Consider the following 16,039-nt stretch of genomic DNA (forward strand, 5'->3'; position numbering starts at 1 on the left):
GTATTCTGTGCCTTAGTTTTAATGATTATACCCCTTTCCTATTTATAAATTACGGAGTATTATACTTAGAATTGTTTATATTGTCTAATTATTATAACTTAGTAGCTCTATGACTTTGGGTTACTTTTGTGTATTTTATTTTCCCTCATTTGCAAAATAAGGATAAAAACAATAAAATTTGCCTGGTATCCTTGTTAGGATTAAATGAAATCAAGCAGAGTACCTAGCATAGGTCCTGTCACAAGCATTAAAAAAAAATTAATTCTCTTCCCTCTGCAGTATAAATTGTAGTTATTATATGAGGTAGTATACAAGCACAAACTTCCAAATGAAATAGGTGCCTAATTGAGCTAAATCTAAGAATTGAGAGAGTTCGTATGGGAACCTTTTTCTTTTTTTGGAGTGCATGTGTGTGTAGGAGTTGTGATTTAATTTTATTTTAGAAATAAGTAATATATTAACCTGATTACTCTAGCTACTCCTAGCCGTAGGCAACCAATATTAGCTGTTTCTTAACTACCTTTTCAAAGATATTTGCATACAGAAAATAGGGAAATATTTCCCATCCCCTTTTCATGTGGTGGCATACAATATAAACTGTTCTGCATCTTGATTTTTTTTTTTTTTTTAAGTTAACCAGTCTATCTGAGAAATAGTTCCTTATCCATACACGAAAAGCTGTTTCATTCCTTTAAGGGTATATAGCAAACCATTGTATGGATGAATCAGATGATTCATTTCACTATTGATGGTCATTTAGGTTATATAAGTTTTTTGGTTTCATATTTTGTGTTTCATTTTTTTGCTGTTGACAATGTTGTTAGAAGATCATTTCTTGCATGCATATATGTGTTATATATTTGTAGGATAGATTTCTAGAAATTCAAACTTGGGCAACTCTTCTGCTCTGCTTTCTAATGGAAAAGCTCAGTTCTTAAAATTACCTAAGCTCTAATCTTAGAATGGATTTTTTCTTTCTCTTCATGTAGTACTGCTTCTCTGGCACATTGAAATAACTGGTGTGTATGCTTATAGAATTAATTACATTTGATGCTGCTTTGATGAATTATGGTGCTTAAGTTCATTGTTCAGTACCTTCAGTGGTCCTCTTACTACAGAACAAAATCCAAGCTCCTCAGTAAAGAGTTTCAGGGCCCTTTAAAGTCCAGTCCTAAATGCTGTTCCTAGAATTTTCATCTTTTAATAACCAAATCCAGTACTACCTCCCCAGTGAAGACTTACCCCCTTACTATGTTTGTTTTCTTTTCTCTTCTCCCTTAATGGAGGCACTGGGGATTGAAAGGAGGACCTCGAGGACCTCGTGGATGCCAAGCACGTGATCTGCCACTGAGCTATAGCCCCCGAGTCTCCCTTTCCCTTTATTTGAATTAATTCCTTAGACTAATTCTGAAAGCTGTGTTGATCAGAATGTCAGCTAACAGTTTCATACAGCAACTGTTTAAGCATCTGCTGTGTACCACACATTTTTTTTATTAACTTTGTTTTTCAAACAGAAGTTTAATTACATTTATACATGGGAGAGACCAAGAAAAACTGAGTAACTCCTAGTCAGCTTTTTATTGAAGTAAGATGTATATACAGGACATTTCACAAATCATAAGTGTGCAGATGAATTTTCAAAAAATGTGCATAACTATTATAACCATGCAGATCAAGAAAATTGATACTGGCATCTCAGAAGCTTCTCTTTCAGTTGCTGAACATACCGCTTATGATCTAGCAGTTCTACATATGTACTAAACAAAAATGCCTATACACAGTCATCAAAAAAACAGGTATCGCAATAGCCCAAAGCTGAAAACAACCAAGTGTCCATTAACAAGGTGTACTGTGAAGTAGTCAGAATATATGTGGAACAGCATGGATTGATCTTACAATATTGAGTAAAAAATGCTGGAAATTTTGTCACTTCAGTCATTTAGTGTGTACAGTCAGTGCCCTTATCTTTTATAGCAACTATTCAGGCATTTACAATGTTCCAGACATTATTTTTAATGTGACTTTATGTCAGTTCTCACATTCTTGCCACAGTCATGCAGGATGGGTATAAGTGGGTAGTATTGTTCTATTTTACACTGAATTAAATATTTTTGCCCATTGCTGAAAATGGCAGATGTAAGATTTGAATCCACAACAGTCCTATGTGGAGTCTCTTTATAATTGTTCACGGAACATGAAGAAGTAGAAAAAAAGTAGACTGGACTGGAAGGTCTTCTAGTCCCAAGTTTGATTGCCCTTGACAGCCCCTACTCTAAAACATCTTCCACTTTGTTGTTAGAGTGGCTTTTCTTAAATTTATAACTAATAGTTTCTTTGCTGTTTTATAATCTTTTGTGTATCTCTGGCCCATTCAGTTCAGAGCTCAGGCTCCTAAGCTGGGCCTTTGTTGCTGTTCTCTGGAATGTCTTCTGGAAACAGATAGGAGACAGTTTGGAATGCAGGTTATCTATAAGGTTTCAACACCTGTGGTGGGGGAGGAGGACAGGTTTGAAACAGAATTGTTCAGAAGGAGGACTGTGGTGGAAACTCAACAGAATCTTGGCCAACTCCATGGGGAGTTCTAGAATGGATATAAAAGTTGTCCAAGATGAAGTCCAAAAGGCTAAGCCTTTATATTCCTGTTATTTCTTTATATTTGTTATTTCTCCTACTGACAAGTGGGGAGAAGAAATGTTTATTGAATTTATTAGATAAATGGGTTTACTAAACACATGAGCAACTAGCTAGCTACTATTACCATTTTATAGATGAAAAAACAAGGTTAGAATTTAGTTTGCCCCATGAGTTAGTATTTTATTGTGTTGTTTTAAGATTAACTGCTGTAGTTTTTTTCTTTAAAAATATTTGTTGTCATTATTAAAGAAAAAATGTAAGTAAAATGTAGAAAGGTAAGTAAACTCTGGTTTTTCTACTCAGCTTTTTAACACTTTTGAGTATTTTTGTTTCTACTTTAAAATAGCTTTGCTATAAAAACAGTTTGTATCCTGCTTAAATGGTAGTCTCTGTAAATACAATTTTTAAAAAGTTTATTAAAATGTGAAATTTATTTGTAAAAATGTAATAAAAATTAAAATTTATTAAATAAGTAAAATTTATAATAAAAGGTTTACTAAAGTTAATCCCAGGCACATACATGAGTACAGTAGTATAATATAACCCCCATGAATCTGTCATCTAACTTCATTTGAAGTCATGACCAATCTTGTTTCATATGACTCATTCTCAATTGTTTAAAGTATATTTCAGGTGAAATTTTATCTGTTTAAATGTTAATAATAACTTAACCTCAATTCTGTTAGCACATCTTTTAAAAGCAGTTTTTTAACATTCACATTTCCTCAGTTTACCTTATATAAAAAATTTTTAAATAACAGTTGGCTTGAGTCAAGATCCAAAAAAAAAAAACCCCTGCTGCATTGGCCCTTATTAAATCTCTTTTAAAATCTATGATTTCCCCCTCCTTTTTCTTGCAGTTATTTTGTTAAAGAAATCAGATTGTTTTGTCCTGTTGTAAGTAACCCATAGTCTGAATATTGCTAGTTACATTCCCAGGGTGGTATTTTACATGTTCCTCTGTCTCTTACATTTCCTATAAATTGGTGATTAAATTTGGGAGCTTAATCAGATTAAGGCATTTTTTCTCCCTTAGGATAGTTTTACAGGTGGTGGTGTATACTTGAATCAGAAGGTTCATGATGTATGGTTGTCTCTGTTTTGTGATTTTTAGCGGCCTTTGTTCATTGAGTAGATTAATTGATTTGTTAGGGATTGCAAAATGGTGACATTCTAGTTGTTATGCATTTTTTATTTGTTGAAATAGTACTCTAAAGGGAAACTACCTTTACCAACTAACTGTTTGGTTGCCTGAAGTATAGTTTATATAGGAAGGGCTTGATTCTCTATTTGCCATTTTTCAAAGTAATTTGTTTCTTAGCATCCTCCAAATATGATGAAGGAATGAATTTTTTAATATTAGGAATTCATGTATTTTTAACATATTTGAAGTGTTTGAATTCATTGAAAGCTTATTCCAGTTGGCTTCTGAGTCAGTTTGACCCTATTCTTATTCGTAGTCTTTGATGTGATTCCAGAAACATGGAAACTGAAATATTCCAGACTCATATAATTTCTCTAAGAGGTCTTGGATTTATTTTAGTGGAAAGTGGTATTTAGAGATTACCATCTCTTGTGTTAAAAAATGATTAAGACAGTTTAGGTGATACAAACAAACTTTAACATTTCATAAAGTGGACAGTCTTCTGCAAAATGGGGCAAAAGGCAAGAAGCTTTTATAGGATAAAGAATAAGGAAAGACAAATGGAAAATATCTGATTGACTAGGGCCACATAGTCAATCTTGTTAGGGATTAGGAGGCTCAGAATTGGCTTGATGTTTGGGGATTGGCTGACTGAATATACTGTGTTTCTGGTCAAGTGGAATATTTACAGGGACTCTAGAGTTATCTAAGTTTTGGTTTGCTGATGTTGCACCCAGGGCAGGAGCACTCCATTTTGGGCCTAGAAAGTTATTTCAACAGTTGTATTGCTTACTGATGCTCAGTTAGCAATCATTAGGCCTTTCAGTGGACAAAGCTTAAGAGAAAGTACATCATGAATTCATACTGATACTTCCAGTTTAATTTCAGGACCAAGGGATTTTTATTTCAATTCATGATCTAAAATCTGTCTCTCCTTTCTTCTAGTGCAAAAATTCCCATTTTCTGTAAAAAAAAAAAAAAAAAGATCATTTGCTTTATTTCATGCTACACAATCAAGAGTCTAGACTAACAGTCGTGACTCTAGTAACAGCACTGTGATTATGGAAAATAGTTTACCTATTTTTTGTGGAGTTGGTGGGGGGATCTCTTAAAGGTGTATCTCACTAGAGTTGTAGAATCAAATTAATGTTTTAAAATCATTTAAAATAGTTCTTGGCATAGTTATACCACCAACTGGATATGGCGTTGGGTTCATCGTTTTCATATTGTTTTCAATATTTACAAAATACTTTTATAATTAATTTTGCTTGATAATTATGGAAAAAGTCTACTCTATAAAATGATTTTTATTCAAAGAATATAGTCTTATTAAAAATGTATTGTATATGGAAATGGATTGATTGCTTTTAGCCTGTTCCTTTTCCCCCTCCTCCACCCCTCCAGCCCACTGGCCCTTGCAGCTTGTTCTGTTTTTTTGGTTTGGTTTGGTTTGTTTTGGAGGGGGGTGGTTGGGTTTACTTATTTATTTATTTTTGGAGGCGGTCCTGGGGATTGAATCCAGGACGTTGTGTATGCTAAGCATGCACTCTACCACTTGAGCTATACCCTCCCCCCCAGCTTTTTCTTTTACTGCAGTTTTTATAGTCTTGAAAAAAAGTTTTATTTTCATTCTTTTTTTGGCTATAGATTATTGTCAGATTTGTTTATAATTTAAAACTTGGATGCTGTTACATGAGTTCTTTGATGCTTGAGAATATCTTTCTCATTTTTATTTGAAGTCCAATTATCAGTAGATATTAAATTCTTGGGTCAAGTTTGTTCCCCATAGTTTTGTAAATATTGCTCCCCATTATTCTTTAAGGAACATCAAATGCCAAAAGCTGTCTGTCTTCTTTTGTCTCTCTCTTCAGTTCACTTTAGGTAACTAACTTTACCTGCTGCATCTACTCCTAACCTCAATATCCCTTTGAATTTTCTTTTATTTAGAATTTATTGACTTTACAAGTATGCTTTAGTATTGATTATTCTGCATCATCCTTTCTTGTGTGATACACTTTTCAGTCTTCCAATTCAGACTTTTATTTCAGGGATTTTGTTATTTTATTTGAATGTTTTTCATTTTCTGTGGATTGAAGTGTGTTGATTGTTAAGTTCTCTTTTCTGTAAGATTTTTGCTTTGTTTCTTTCCTAATTGCTACAAGTTTGCTTTCATTTCCTTCTGCTATCTTGTCCTTGAACCAGTGTTTTACCTCTCTGAGGACTTTTCTTCTTATAAAGCAAAAACAGTTAATTGCTACAAGTTTGCTTTCATTTCCTTCTGCTATCTTGTCCTTGAACCAGTGTTTTACCTCTCTGAGGACTTTTCTTCTTATAAAGCAAAAACAGTTTCTATAATTTCTTTGAGGATATGGAATATTACTTGTCTGAACTATCCTGTTTTTTGTTTTGGTAAGTCCTTTGAAAAGTATGTTCTTTAGTTGTGTTGTGTGTTTCTTTGCTCTGTTTTACAGTTTCTTCAGATGAGTTCCATGCTGAGTCTTTGGATTTTTGCTTATCTTTGAATCAGTCCAGTTATTTACTCACAGATAATCTTGGGGATGCTTGAGGATGGGGAAGTGTGTTGGGGTAGTCTTCTATGTTCTGCATTCTGATTTGGTAATGGTTGCTTCTTTCTTTTCCTTTTTTTTTTTTTTTTTTTTAATGGAGGTACCTGGGATTAAACCCAGGACCTCATGTATGCAAAGCATGTGCTCTGTCCCTGAGCTGTACCTCTGCCTCCCTCCACCCCGCACCTTCCTTTCTTTATTTTTTATTCTCCAGCATTCTCCTTTGACTAGATGGTTTATTCATAGACATTAAAAGTGGCATCTTGAGCTTGGTTGTTCCCCCAGCTCTATCTCCTTTGCCATTTTCCAGTTTCTGTTGGAATATTGATCTAGTCTCTAAATGGACAGCCTTCTTTCACGGCTCATCTGTGCTCCAGATTCATCACTTGAACAAAGAATAATTATATTTGTTTTGGGACATACATAATTCATCAGTCCTAAACATTTTTATATCTGGATTTATCAGTTCCAAATAGAAATCTGCATTTGGCCTATCATTTGAGGTGCAAAGAACTCTCTGGACCACTTCTTAAGTGAATGTTTTGTTGAAAATGGAATTTTTTTTTTTTAATATGAGAGGCTAGAATAGAAAAAAAAAGAGCTTAGTTTTACCATCTTTTGCTTAGGAGTTTGACATTTTTGTCCTTAAATTAGTGCTTATTTTGTTAGAAGTAACCCTTTATGTTTGCTTCAGAAATTTTTCATGTTCTTTTCAATATATTAAACTGTTTTGAATCGATGCACTATTTTTTAAAATAAAATAACCCAAAGAATTCATACAGATAATACAATAAAAACCTAGAATGAATATTTTTATGGGTTAGAAGATGCTTAACAAGTTTAAGAAATATGAAGACTCGATTATTTCTGTGGAGCATGTGTTATTAGCATATAGTCTAATTATTCCAGTTATGTAACTGATTATTGTAATGTAGCAAGTTATAGTCTTCAATTTAAATTTTAAAAATCTGGTACTTTGTATAGAATCTTGGGCCTCTGAGAGCATCTATTAGGATAGATTTTTTTCTTTATATAAATCTTGTTTTTATGTGAAATTCCCCATACATGTGGGTGTTTTGTTTCATTCTGTTTTAAAGTGAAAATACATTTATTCAAGGAGATACACACTCCATAGAGTGTGGGCCATTTCAGAAGGCAAGAGTGACCCTGGTAGATGGGGTCATCTGGGAAAGGAAAGTGAGAGGGGCCCTAGGGAGACGCACATTCGGTAGGCAGAATGCAGGCCATCTCAAAAGGTGAGAGGCCTGTGGGTTTGGTTTTTTTTTTTTTTTTTTTAAACCTGTTTTTAGGATCTGGGATTGGAGGCACAATTCATCAGGTAATTGCTGCTTTATCAATATGCTACCCAAAGAATATTTAAATTGTATTAATAGAGATAGGGATTCTTATTGTTTCTGACCATGGAATTTAGTTGACCACCTCATACATTTACTCGTTACCATTTGTGGACAGCCTTATTAGGAATGTCTGCCTTCCTGCCTTCCTTCCTTCCTTCCTTCCTTCCTTCCTTCCTTCCTTTCTTCCTTTCTTCCTTTCTTCCTTTCTTCCTTTCTTTCTTCCTTTCTTTCCTTTCTTTTCTTTCTTTCATGTTCATTCAGTTTAATGTAATTAAATTTTTAAATGTAACTCAGTTTTTAAGTAGAAATTGAGAAAGAACCAGAAGAACAAGTTCTGGACTAATTAGCCAATATTGCTGAGACTGTACCATCTCCTTTTATTCTCTTTAAATACTAGCATAATTTTATAGTATGGCACCTGTGGCTGATGCTGTTAGTGTTCCAGTTTCCTCCTCTGAAACTTCCCTTGAAGTTTCATATATTATAAGTTCAGCTGGTCGATTGCTCCATTATTTCATTGAGTTCATCCCCTAGTCGTGAAAATAGATCAGTTCAGTTAAACAGTTATATCTCATTTTAGCAGGTGGTGATGCAGCTGGGCTCCCAAAATTAGGCTTGTATTTTGTGATAAATAAGGTTTTTAATAAGGCATTTCTGTGAAAACAGAAGAAAAACAATGGTTAATGATTGGAGCTGACTATAATCCTGGCTCTGAAGGCAGTCAGTTGAGATTTCTCGATGTCTGAATGAAATATCTTTAGATGGAGTAAGGGTGGAATGTCTTTATAACAAACTAAAATAAAATGTTTGAGGCTCTTTTTCTTTTTCTTTTTTTTTAAGTATTTTTACTTTTTTTTTTTTTTTTTTTGAGGACAATATTTCTTCCATCTTAAAGGACTTAACTCTTTACATGGGCTTTGGTGAAGGTTGTGGGGCAACACCCACAGGTCTAAATAGGCGTAGAGGTTTTAAGTCCTTTCAGGCTTCATGAGAATGATTCCTGACTACCTTGTGTTAATGACACAACTCTCGGGGTAATGTAGTTTCACATACAGCTTGGGAAGCACATAGGGGTTGAAAACACTCACTTTGGAAATGTCCCTGATGGCTGGGGCCTCTATTATGTTTTGAATGATGAACTTCTTAATGGCCTTGTCCTTGGGCACACATCGAGCAGGTTGGTGCAGCAAACAGGCTGCACAAGGCCACTGCCCTTTTTGGCACAACCATTGTTTCTTCTTTTCTTGGTCATCTTGGAAACAAGGACATGAGAGAGTGGGGCTCTTTTTTCTGAATAAGATTTAATATTTTATGTAAGTACCCTTTACATAGTTAAGTCTTTATTCTTCCCTCATGTTTTTTCTAGGCCAAATAGTGCTCCATTTCCCCAGTCATTATGCATGATTTTCTGAATCTCTACCATCATGGATGCACTATTTGTTAATGTTCCTTTTAATATGTTACTCCTAGATGAGAATATGTTACTCTAGCCACAGATCAGATCATTACAGAAGTACTGTAGAATACCCTTGATATAGTTACTTTATTTTTAATGTAGCCAAAGATTTTGCTATCAGATTATAAGATGTAGTTACTTAACTAAAACATTGAATGACTTTACTGGTCTTTTTGCCCAATAGGTGAAATGGTTTGAACTTTAGGTAAAATGTATAAGGCTTAATCATGGGATCAGTGAAATCTTATTTCAACATCTTTGCAACCCAAGGTCATGTTTTTAAAATACTGGTTTACGAGCAGTTGTTTTCTTTTAAAACTAGAGAAAGGTAGTGTGGTATCACAGAAGGAATATTTCATTCACTTAGCAGCCATAAATCACACCTTCTGATCCTACCGCTCATTCAGCAAATCATGTGTAAAATTTGTCTTTAGTTCTTGTAATCGTGACTTTATTTTTAAAAATCTTATCTGTAGTAACATGATGTATTTTGTATATGTTTTTTAGGGTTGCTGTGAGGATCGAGTGGTTATAAAAGCAATTGTAAAATTATAAAATATAGAAATAAATGTTAAAGGATAAGAAGGAGTATGTGTAAAATTTTGCTGATCCTACTTAAAATTAAAACTTCAAGATTTTAATTTTTTTTATTTTTATTTTTTGGCCATTGACTGTGAAATGGAATGTCTTTTCCATTTTTTAGGTTGATGTAACAGTCCCCAGTTAAGTCTGTATGTTAATTAACCATGATCTGGTCCCTTGACTCCCTCTGGCCTTTTTTCTGTTTAACTTATGTCTCAAAAGTTCTTCCGTCAGCTCTATCTGTGGTTATCATCTAAATATTTTAAATCTCAGTTTATATGTTAAATCTTTAGGGATGGTCTCTCAGAAGTACCACTCCCGTCCTATTGCTATCACTTCACCCTGTTTTATTTTAATATGACAGTTAATAATGTCAGAAATTGTTTGCCTGTACTTTCTTTCTTCCGTGAAAACATACTTCATGAGAGCTGTGGAACCCATTGGTCTCCTCTGCTGCTATATTTGCTATACTTTGAATGGTATCTAGTATGTACTCAAGAAATGTTTATTAAGCCAGATACTCTTGCTCTTTTGAGGATGAGGCCTGGTTGCTTGGAGCAGGGTGATTCTTCCTAATTAATATGAATTGGCTCATTAAGATAATATCATCAGTGTTCCGGGGATAGGAAAAAAAAATTATCTCTGATTATATAGATTTTTAAAAATATATATTTTTATTGAAGTATAGTTAGTCCACAATTCCGCTCTGCCTCTGGTGCACAGCACACTGCCTCAGCCTTACATGAACACACATATACTCACCACCATATTCTCCCTCACCGTAAGTCACCAGAAGACACTGAATATAGTTTGATTATATAGATTTTTAGCCTTAAAATGTCTGTAGGATGATGTAAAAATTGATCTTACTTAATTCTCATATATTCTGGATGGGAAAAACTGAAACTGAAATAAGTTAACTTAGCCAGCTGTGACATAATTATGATAAGAGTAGAGAGATTGTAGGCTTTGGAGTTGGACTATGAATCTAGACTCCTCAATTCCTAGACTATTGGATTTTAGGCTCATGGAGTCTGTTTTAAGTGTCTACTTTCTCAACTATAAAATGGGAATAATTTTTGGCAAAGTTGTTGAAGATTAAAACCAGGGAAGCTCAGTCTCATTTCTAGGCCAAAGTAGGTAGCTAAATGTTTATTACTTATAATATTTTAATGTGGCATTAAATAAACAAATGATTACTCTGCACATATATTATGCTTAGCTCTTTTCCTGACTAGATGGGAAGAAGTGAACACAACTACACAGGTTGCCTCTTCTCATGCAACTTACAGTTTAGTGAGACATAGAAAATAAACAAAGTATCAGGTGGTGGTAAGTAATATAGAGAAAAGTAAAGCAGGGTGAGAGGTGATGGTAAGGTAGGTCATTTGCTGTTTTAGGGAGAGTAGTTATGAAAAGTCTCACTGATGAGGTGACTTTCAAGCAGAAACCTAAAGGAAGTGAGAGAACAAACCACGTGTACATTTCTGGAGTGTTCCAGTTTGAGGAAGAAGCAAGTACAAACATTGGTAGGTTTGAGGAACAGCAAGAAGCTCAGAGGCAGTACTGAAATTAGACCAGTTCCTTTAGAGCCTTGCCTTATAAGCTGTTGTGAAGTGTGAAAATCACAATTATGTTACAGAGATTTCAGGTTACGCTTTTAGGGTAAGAATAACGTATAGGAAAAATGCTTTAGTGAGTTCAGTTTGTTTTAAAATTGCCTTACAACTTATAAAATAGCTTGTATTCTCACTATGTGTCATTTGTGCTATTTGGTGTTTTTGGTGTAGAGGTTGATCAGAGTACACAGTTACATGGTGCTAATTATTGGTGCTTTCCCTTCTGTCCTTCCTACTAGTGCCTGTAGGAAATATTTTTAAAATATTTAATTATACAATATTGGTACCATAATCTCAATAATTCCTAGAACTCTTATTCCAAAATGAACAGTTAATATAGTTTTTGGGATTTTGCCCTTGAGATTGATTTTCTTCTTCTTTTTTAAATCCCTCTTAGTAATGACTACAAACTCATATTTTTGATCTTTTTAGATTGTGAATCGGCACGGTCCTGAGGCAGACAGGCATTTATTACGCTGCCTATTTTCGCATGTGGATTTCAGTGGCGATGGTAAAAGCAGTGGCAAAGATTTTCATCAGGTATTTGGGGCTTACAGAGTTTATGTTCGCTTAGATCAAATTGTCCCATGAATTACATTTTGGGCATAGTATGTGTAGCAAACAACACATACAAATAGCATCCAGAAATAATTTTAGCTGAATGGCTGAAAGGTATTGGGACTTGCCCTTTTCTTGTCCTTCCCTTCTGCCTGGCAGCAGACATCAAAGCTACTTAGTACAGGCATAGGGAGCTGGGGACCAGATTGCCTTAAGGAAGCAGGAATGTGGGGGAAGTCCTGCTTGATAAGTAAGAAAGGCAGAGAGAGGATCTCTTGTCCTCTGTTGAGTTTCTTTGGTTTGATTCTCAATCTGGTTTGTCTTGACATTATTCCTTATCGTTATCTTGTCAATGGACTCTATTCTGTAGAGGTTTTGACTTAATACTTGTTGCTAATAGACTTTAGTAGTTTAAATGGTATTTTTAAAGAGCTGATTTTGATAATGTAGAAAAAGTATACAGTATTGGATTACCCTTTAATGTTCTGAGCACCGCTGCTTCTGTTTGTGCCAGAAGATGACTATTAGTGCCAATGAAAATTTATTTTTTTATTTTTAAAGACTCAGTTTCTGATTCAGGAGTGTGCGTCTCTGATTACGAAGCCAAATTTTATCTCGACGCTGTCCTATGCCATTGATAATCCATTGCACTATCAGAAGGTTGGTATTCCCTTTATTTTCAGTAGTAATAAGAATGTGATCTCTTACTAGGCTTTCTAAAAAGGGCTTAATCCTTGACCTCATCGTATGTCAATTTTAAAATTCCAAATACTTATATTGGGGGTTTTGTAGCTTTCTAACAAAGTCAAGGTAGGTAGTTTGATAAGATTCTTACTAAAACCAGATTATGTGAAGGCTTAAGCTTGTCAGAACACAGTTCCATAGCTGTTTCTAGCAGCACTACAAAATTCTGTCACTCCTATGTAGCACCGTAATTGGTGAACAGGTGCTTTTATAAACGTTTTGAAAATTGTATGTTGTTCTTGTTTTAAAATAAAGTTTGATTTGTTTCAGAGTTTAAAGCCTGCACCCCACTTATTTGCCCAGCTGAGTAAAGTTCTCAAGTTAAGCAAAGTACAAGAGGTAAATGATTTTTTAAAAGAGAAATGTAGACAAAATTAGAAATAAAGCAGCTATTTGACTTTGTGGTCAATCTAACCCTTCTTGTTTCAGGTAATTTTTGGCCTTGCCCTCTTGAATTCTTCCAGCTCAGATCTCAGAGGTTTTGGTAAGTTCCCCTTTCCCTAAAGATCTTATAGTGAAGTTAGATTTTTTTTTTTTAAAATCCATGGATTTTTGAGTCTTGAGGCTCCATAGTTGAGAGAGTAAGATTATTTTCTTTTGGTCTTCCTTATGTATATAGTATTTATGGTAAAAACATAATAAACATATTACACAATTTACCTTCATAACGCTTTTAAGTGTATGGTTCAGTAGTGTTAACTATTCACATTGTTATTTAATGGATGTCTGGAACTTCTTTGTCTTGCAAAAGTGAAACTCTGTATCCATCTAAAAATTCTCCACCCCCTCACGTCCACCTCTGGCAATTGGTCTCTTATTTTATTTTATGCCTACCATCTACAGCTATGAAAACATTACAGGGTGAAGGGTGAGTTGGCGAATGAGAATGATGAGCATCTATATTTTGATGATACGTGACTTCTTACCTGTTGTGGAGCAAAAATAACTTACATTTTTTGGTTTATCTCATTTCCAGCTGCCCAGTTTATCAAACAGAAGCTTCCAGATCTTCTGCGTTCTTATATTGACGCAGACGTCAGTGGAAATCAAGAAGGTGGCTTCCAAGATATAGCAATAGAGGTCCTACACCTCCTCCTCTCCCATCTCCTCTTTGGGCAGAAGGGAGCTTTTGGAGTTGGACAGGAACAGATAGACGCTTTTCTTAAGACGCTACGCAGAGGTAAAAAGGAGTATCTGTAGCCTCTAAAAGATTTTTTTTTTTTTTGGATGGACACAAACACATGACAAAAGGATTTTAGAAAATAAGATAGTGAAGTACCTTTCTTTTAACTTGATAATCTTTCAAGGAAGAAAGTATTTTATAATTTAAAATATGAAAGTGATGAAAGCCTCATTATAAAAAAGGTATAAAATGAAGATCACTTCACCAGTAATCTTGTTATCTAAGTACAGCCTCAGTTCAGACTTCCATGTTGTCAAATTTTTCCCTTTGAGGAAGACAGAGACTACAATATTGTGACATGCTCTTTTTAGTTTAAAAAATTGATCGCTGTTGATATACCCACTTTACCTCCTTGGCTGTTGGCACTGATAGGTTAACTCCCGGATCTGTTGTTGCCATCCCTCCTTCCTCTGATCTTTCTTTAGAGAGAGTTTTTAAAACAAATCTTTGATAGTGGACTAACCACTGTCCATTTTCACTGTTATTTTTGTTTCCTTAATGTTTATATAGTTTAATTTTAAATTGCATTAGCTTTCTTAGTAATGGGCAGTTTTCCATATTGGTCAATAGATGATGGGATCCTGATACAGCAAATTAATAATGTACTCATGAGCAATTTTTGTGACAGAAGAACATTCAAATTTTAGATTCAGTGTGGGCTAAGTTAGCTAGTTTGGAAAAAAACTGAATAAACTGCTTTGAATATGAACTTGTGAAAGACTCAGGTTTAATGGGCTTTTAAAAAGAGTGAAAAAGGAGAGTTTGTTTTTAATCAGGATAGCAATTATAATTATCTTTTTCTTCCTTCAGATTTTCCCCAGGAACGCTGTCCCGTGGTGCTTGCACCACTTTTATACCCTGAAAAACGGGACATTCTAATGGACAGAATCCTGCCTGATTCCGGAGGGGTAGCTAAAACCATGATGGAGAGCTCCTTGGCTGATTTCATGCAAGAAGTAGGCTATGGCTTTTGTGCAAGGTTGGTAGTAAGAGGTTAAGTAAACTTCTGATTACTGTTGTGACAAGCACAATGTAATTCTTTAAAGCAAGTTCCTGAGATTCCTTAATGTGTTGTCTTTGCCTCTCAAGAATTTTGCTTATAAATTTAATCTTCCACGTACTAGTTTTGGTGGCAGGTGCAAATATTCTGGCAGCTAAATTTCTATCTCTCTGTACCCCCAAGTTTCTCAAATTTAGGGATCAGCGGTTCTTAGCCTAGTTACCAGGATAGGCATTTTTAGCTTTTGAGGGCGATAACATTGAGGCAAGCATTTATGGAACTTGTTTCATTTTCCATTTGATGTGTCTGTTTTGTTCCTCCCTGCCCCCACCCTCAATTTCCTCACTGTACCATCCTTTTCAACCTTTGTTTCTGCCCTTTTTATACCGTGTCTCTGACATAGTTCCCTCACCTGCCAAGGGCACCAAAGGAAATAGCTTCACCCTGACAATAAGGGCATTGATTGATTAAGGGCATTAATGTGCTTTGCTTTGACTTTAAGTGTAACTTTTAATGTTTTTAAAACCCATACAAACCACATTTCCACTTATGTTTAAAAATGTATTTGTTGTGTGTATATATGTGCCTGGCATAAAACTTTTGCTTAATTAAACTTAAAGATGCAGAATGAAAAAGTTAGAATATATATTAAAGACTTTATGCATATCAAAATAACCCTTGAGTATCTGTATTTTAAAGAATAACTTGATTTATAGTGAAGATTGAGAAGAATAATTTTATGTCTGTGTGAAAAATAATACTTTTGGCTCATGTTTTCTTCTACTGATCTTTTAAATTTTTCCTGTTTTCTTAAGTAGGTGGTTTTTACATTCCTAGCTATGTAAAAATACAAGAAATGAAGCTTATTACACTCTGTTAGTAAAATTTTAGCAACTTTACTCCAGGGCTCGTTTTATATTAGCATTTCTTTACCTTGGTATTGAGGGAAGGATTTTTCTGAAGTTAACTTTCTGTTTCAGTATTGAAGAATGCCGCAATATAATCATGCAGTTTGGTGTTCGGGAGGTCACAGCTGCCCAGGTTGCAAGGGTTTTGGGAATGATGGCTCGAACTCATTCAGGATTAACAGACGGAATTCCATTACAGGTAATTGTAGAAGTCAGCTATTGTACAATGTGAATTAATGTCCAGCTTTCTTTATTTTATTTATTACATTACAGTACGATTGATTTT

The 16,039-nt window shown here is 34.6% G+C and overlaps 1 protein-coding gene and 1 pseudogene across 6 annotated transcripts in view; one reads left to right on the forward strand and one right to left on the reverse strand.

Moving 5' to 3' along the window:
- The window catches only part of CNOT1 (CCR4-NOT transcription complex subunit 1), a 95,008-nt gene that overhangs the window by 28,146 nt on the left and 50,823 nt on the right, over nt 1-16,039 (forward strand). For all 6 annotated transcript variants that reach the window (XM_010967251.3, XM_010967253.3, XM_010967252.3 and 3 more), the window contains exons 3-9: nt 11,793-11,900; nt 12,480-12,578; nt 12,933-13,001; nt 13,092-13,146; nt 13,639-13,842; nt 14,656-14,824; nt 15,826-15,952. In XM_010967251.3, coding sequence (XP_010965553.1) covers nt 11,793-11,900; nt 12,480-12,578; nt 12,933-13,001; nt 13,092-13,146; nt 13,639-13,842; nt 14,656-14,824; nt 15,826-15,952 — 831 coding nt within the window. The remainder of the gene's footprint in view (nt 1-11,792; nt 11,901-12,479; nt 12,579-12,932; nt 13,002-13,091; nt 13,147-13,638; nt 13,843-14,655; nt 14,825-15,825; nt 15,953-16,039) is intronic.
- LOC105078665 (small ribosomal subunit protein eS26 pseudogene) lies at nt 8,610-8,955 on the reverse strand (annotated as a pseudogene).

This window comes from Camelus bactrianus, chromosome 9 (assembly GCF_048773025.1).
Source record: "Camelus bactrianus isolate YW-2024 breed Bactrian camel chromosome 9, ASM4877302v1, whole genome shotgun sequence".
Lineage (NCBI taxonomy): Eukaryota > Metazoa > Chordata > Mammalia > Artiodactyla > Camelidae > Camelus > Camelus bactrianus.